Here is a 5,456-nt window from a genome sequence, read left to right on the forward strand (position 1 = left end):
TTTTATATAAGCACAACATATGTGTTTTTACATCTCATTTTAACCCTAAATTAACCTTTTTTTTGGTAAACAATGCTTACATTAGAAACACTGCAATATTTAAATTTCAAATAATTCTTGGAATGATATATCTGAAAAAAAGTGATAAAAAAAAAAATATTGTCTGAAAAAAATATATATAAAGCAAAGAGAAGAAAAAAAGGAGTGATTTGATTTTCCAGAAAAATGTATTAATACATTTTATAGAGCTCAATGAAAAAAATGTCCAAGAAAATATGAATACCAGAAGACCATAGCATGACTTTAACTTAAAGATATGTTCATAATAAACATACCAAATGCACTGCTTTACATAGAGTAGATTAAAAATGGAATCAACTCCAGCAGAAATGATGTTGAAAAATATGTCAAAGTAATTCATGTCTGTGAAAGACATAATATTATATTTCTTGAGTGTTGATTAGCACTTGTGTGCAGACTAGATATGTCTTGTGGCTATTACTTACCAGCAATCTATTTATATAATGTATATCACAAAATTAAATTATCATACACATCTGGAATTTAAATGTGTATTATGTAATCATTAAGTACTTTGGACATTCATTCAAAATGTGTGAACATGTGTGTTTCCAGGTTAATGTGTCTCATCCATTATCCTGGAATTCACATCATAGACACAACTAGTAAAATTAAAGCACCATATGTTTCTATGGCTTTTATTAAGCAGCCTCCAGAAATAAGTAATTTTATTAAACCTTACTAGAAATGACTAAGTTGTATTTGCTCACCACCAGTATGGTAAATAAAACCTTCCAAAACACAATGCTAATAACCTGCTGGGGTTTTTTTTTATGGCAAGTCTAAGTGCATGATTCCCTGGCGTGAAATTCTATGCACCTGTTAATTGGTTTTCCCTACGGATTGAGCAAGCATAGTTGGTGCTTGGGGGCTGGGAGCATTTAAAAAAATGACAATTACAGCTCTGAATGGGATGTGCTACAGGGAAATAGTAATATATTTACCAGTGAGTATGTGAATTCGGGAACACATTACTCTTATGCGATTGTTAATAACCCAAAAAGACTAATTAACTAGATATATTTTTTCCCAGACAAGTATGTCATGTTGTAAAAATACTTTTTTTTCCGTCTTAGAATCGTTGCCACTTTGACCTAAGAAATTATTATTATTATTTTTTTTTAAAAATCTGCATTGTAATCTTTCAATACAGGTATAATAAATTGCAGTTATTCTTACATATTACACAGTGTTATAATTGAGGGTAAAACATTCCCAAATTCCTCATGGATTTTTTTTATCTCTAAGATAAGGAAAAGTTTATGCAGACGACCACTGCTGGTTGTTGTTATTATGATGGTAACACGGGAGGCGCTATTCTCTTCCTTGTTTTTGTTTGGTGTAGCTGCGCCTCATCGTGCTGGTGGGAGGAGACTAGTAGTAAAGCTTTGGGAGACTGGTGGGAGGAGACTAGAAGTAAAGTTTTGGGAGATCTGCCCCCCGGGTTGAGAGGGGGCGGGTCACAGTACAGCTGATAAATCCCATCTGCCCCCTGACCCGCCATCATTAACCTTGTAACCCTTTGGTCATGGTCATCATGTTCTTTCTGGTGGTTTTATTGTTAGTTTTAGCAAGTTCTTGTACGGGACAGCACGGGGAATATTGTCACGGGTGGGCTGATGTCCAGGGAAGCTGGCACCCCGGTTTTCAATGCCCGGAGCGTTATGACCCAGGCGAAGCCACTTTCTGCTGTGGCTCTTGCAGCCTCCGCTACTGCTGCTCGACAATCGAGGCTCGCTTGGACCAAGGACTGTGCCCTAGTGAGGAAGAGTTAGATGTGCCCGGCGTGGAGCTGCCACCCTCAGGTGAGACACTCTTCCTTGTAACGTTATTGGCGACATCACAGCCGTGTGTAATATGCACATGTTATGTCAAACCAGCCTCTGGCCCTCATATATACAGAGTTCACATATAAACGAAAATGTTTGTGGGTTAGCAAATTAATTATGTGATCTACATTTGTACACAGACTTCAAGAGCGCAAAATAGATACTACCTAATATACCTTACTGTAATCCTATAAAAATATCAAATATACAATACAAATAGCTGTTGTATACATGTAAGCTATATGTATGTGTGACCTAAATTAGTTTCCTGTAACAATTGTTGCACTGCATCATAGGGCATTGTATTGTCTCCTAAGCTTGTAAGTTTTGTATACTCTAAAACAAATATGTATTGACTGCTCTAAACTTCTTAAATTCCATAACCCCTTCAATATTTTTATTTTGTTATATATTGTTGCTTTTGCTATTAACTTTTTTGTTAGTTGACAAGCCAATGCATATAACAAAAGAAATTGCTATATTATTGCAAAAAATGAAGAAAAAAATTCAGTCAGATGTGTTAATTTTAAGTGTAAATTTATGTAGTGGGATTTTCCCCCCACCCCCAGCTTATCCTAAGTGGTTTTGAAACTGACTGACTAAAAAACCAACAAACAAGGGAATAGCTGAAGTCATAAGCATATAAGTTTGTATGTGCTATGTTTTTAGAACTCTTCTATTTGTATATTGGTTATGATTTTAATACTAAACCTTTATTAATTTTATTTTTTTCCAGTACCCACCTACTTCCCTTTCCTACTGGTTGGCAGCGTGTTTGTCAGTTTTGTAATCACCGGATCCCTAGTGGGACTTTGCTGCTGTAAATGTCTAAAGCCTGATGATACCCAAGGAAGTGGGCCTTTACCTATTCAAAGCCGCCTTTTGGATGTAGAACCATCCACAGACCTATCAAGGCACTCCAGTTCCAGCTCAAACTCTGTCATCAGGACATCTTTAGGAAACCGCCCTCAGAACCTGTGTACACATGGAGCAGAAAATGTAAACCTTTACATGAACATGCAATCAGCATATCCTATGATGGGCTGCCCACAGAATGGACAGTTTGTGCACCCTGCTGGGACAGCATATTTGCAGCCTCCCTTCATGAATTACACCATGCAAGGTGAGCACACAATAATTATGACCCCTGCATCATACATTGATGCCAGAAGCTGCTATGGACAATCATCCAATATATATCCCACATTGGCCCCACAAAATGACCAAACCATGTATCATGGGACTTCTAAAATAATCAGTTCTTCAGTCGGAAATAATGGAGACTGAGAAGAACATATAGACTTATCTTGGACATTTTAGCCTTTGGCTTGGCAACAATTTACCCTAAAGGGTCAAAACTGATTTTAACTTTATATCAAAGGGACAATTAACTACAACTGTGACAGTTGTGAGGGACAATTTGTATATATTGACTACAACAGACTTTGGGTGCATCTAAAAATGTGCACTACCTCTTCTTCTTTTTTTTTTTTTTTTTTTTTTTTTCCCTATACTGCAAAACTTTTTATACATAAAACCAAATCCGGTTTTAGTTTGTGTATTAATATTCAACAAGATCATCTTTTTAAGTGGTTCTGTTATATATTTACAAAGATGTGGGGGCGGGGGTCTTTCTTACCAGTATACATGACGTGGCACCAATTTATTTATTTTTAAAAATACACCATCTTATAAATTATAGTACTGCCTCCATTTTTTTATTTTTTTTTATTATCAGTTTTGCTAAAGTAGTGCAATTCTCTCAGTGTATAAAACTAACCGGTTTTAAAATTTGGTGCTGTGTTTTTTGTTTTTGTTTTGTTTTTTCTTCCGCCATTTTAATTTCTTGACAAAAGAAGCTATAATGACTTTGTGCACCTGCTGCATGTTCTTTTACTTTGACTTTTAAGCTAACAGCTTGGTCTTCGCTTTATGTTGCTAAATGCATTTAGTTACCAATGCCACTGTAAACTTGTATTTGAGCATAATTTATTGTTATTAGACATTGTATTCTTGTAAAAGAAAATAATGTATACATGCTTCTGGAATAGGAGCGTTCTGTCTTTGCCTTAAAGTTTAATGCACTTTAATTCTGTATAATAAAAGTGGATGTGTTTAAACCATTGTATTTTTATTATTGCAAAATAGAACAGAGATAATTTTTATATTTTTATGGTAGCACAGTCATGTAATGCAAGAAGGATGTTATCTAATTTAGTAACTCCTACAGAAACATGGAAACTAACTTAGGACATACTAATAAATAATGGCATGCTCTAATTTGTTAGAGCATTGTGTTTTTTGTGTGTTCTACTGTGAACCCTAGTTCAGTGAATGCATAACAGTCTCAAAGGTAAAATTCTGTTCAGGATCAGTTAGCATTGCAGTTCCTGAGTTGCAAGATGTTAAAGGGACACTGAACCCTTTTTTTTTTTTTTTTTTTCATGATTCAGATACAGCATGCAACTTTCTAATCTACTTCTATTTTTTTCCTCATTCTATCTTTGAAAAAGCAAGAATGTAAGCTTATGTGCCGACCATCTTTGGTTCAACACCTGGGTGTACAGCTTGCTGATTGGTAGCTAAATGTACCCACCAATCAGCAAGCGCTATCCAAGGTGCTAAACCAAAAAATGGGCGGTCTCATAAGCTTACATTACTGCTTTTTTCAATTAATTTTTCTTCATTCTCTTGGAATCTTTAATAGGGGTAAATTAGAAAGTTGCTTAAAGGGACACTGAACCCAATTTTTTTCTTTTGTGATTCAGACAGAGCATGCAATTTTAAGCAACTTTCTAATTGACTCCTATTATCAAATTTGACTTAATTCTCTTGGTATCTTTATTTGAAATGTAAGTTTAGATGCCGGCCCATTGTTGGTGAATGGTGAACAAACTGGGTTGTTCTTGCTGATTGGTGGATAAATTCACCCACCAATAAACAAGTGCTTTCCATGGTTATGAACCAAAAAATAGCTTAGATGCCTTTTTCAAATAAAGAAAGCAAGAGAACAAAGAAATTGATAATAGGTGTAAATTAGAAAGTTGCTTAAAATTGCATGCTCTATTTGGGTTGAGTGTACCTTTAAAATCGCACACCCTATCTGGATCATGAAACAAAATAATTGGGTTCAGTATCCCTTTAAAGGGACACTGAACCCACTTTTTTTTTTCTTTTGTGATTCAGGTAGAGCATGCAATTTTAAGCAACTTTCTAATTTACTCTATCAAATTTTCTTCATTCTCTTGGTATCTTTATTTGAAATGCAAGAATGTAAGTTTAGATGCCGGCCCATTTTTGGTGAACAACCTGGGTTGTTCTTGCTGGATAAATTCATCCACCAATAAAGTGCTGTCCATGGTTCTGAACAAAAATAGCTTAGGTGCCTTTTTCAAATTAAAGATAGCAAGAGAACAAAGCAATTGATAATAGGAGTAAACTAGAAAGTTGCTTAAAATTGCACGCTCTATCTGAATCACAAAAGAAAACAATTGGGTTCAGTGTCCCTTTAAAGTAAAGCAAAAATAATTGAATTAGAGCGTGTCA

General features: G+C 35.1%; 1 protein-coding gene across 1 annotated transcript; it reads left to right on the forward strand.

Moving 5' to 3' along the window:
• Positions 1 to 1,567: 1,567 nt before the first annotated feature.
• On the forward strand, positions 1,568 to 4,010 carry LOC128639549 (protein shisa-1-like). The gene is made up of 2 exons (XM_053691687.1): positions 1,568 to 1,886; positions 2,647 to 4,010. Exons 1-2 carry the CDS (start codon positions 1,610 to 1,612, stop codon positions 3,195 to 3,197), a joined length of 828 nt encoding a protein of 275 aa, XP_053547662.1. The 5' UTR covers positions 1,568 to 1,609; the 3' UTR covers positions 3,198 to 4,010.
• Positions 4,011 to 5,456: the final 1,446 nt, after the last annotated feature.

The sequence above is a fragment of the Bombina bombina genome, chromosome 1 (assembly GCF_027579735.1).
Source record: "Bombina bombina isolate aBomBom1 chromosome 1, aBomBom1.pri, whole genome shotgun sequence".
Classification (NCBI taxonomy): domain Eukaryota; kingdom Metazoa; phylum Chordata; class Amphibia; order Anura; family Bombinatoridae; genus Bombina; species Bombina bombina.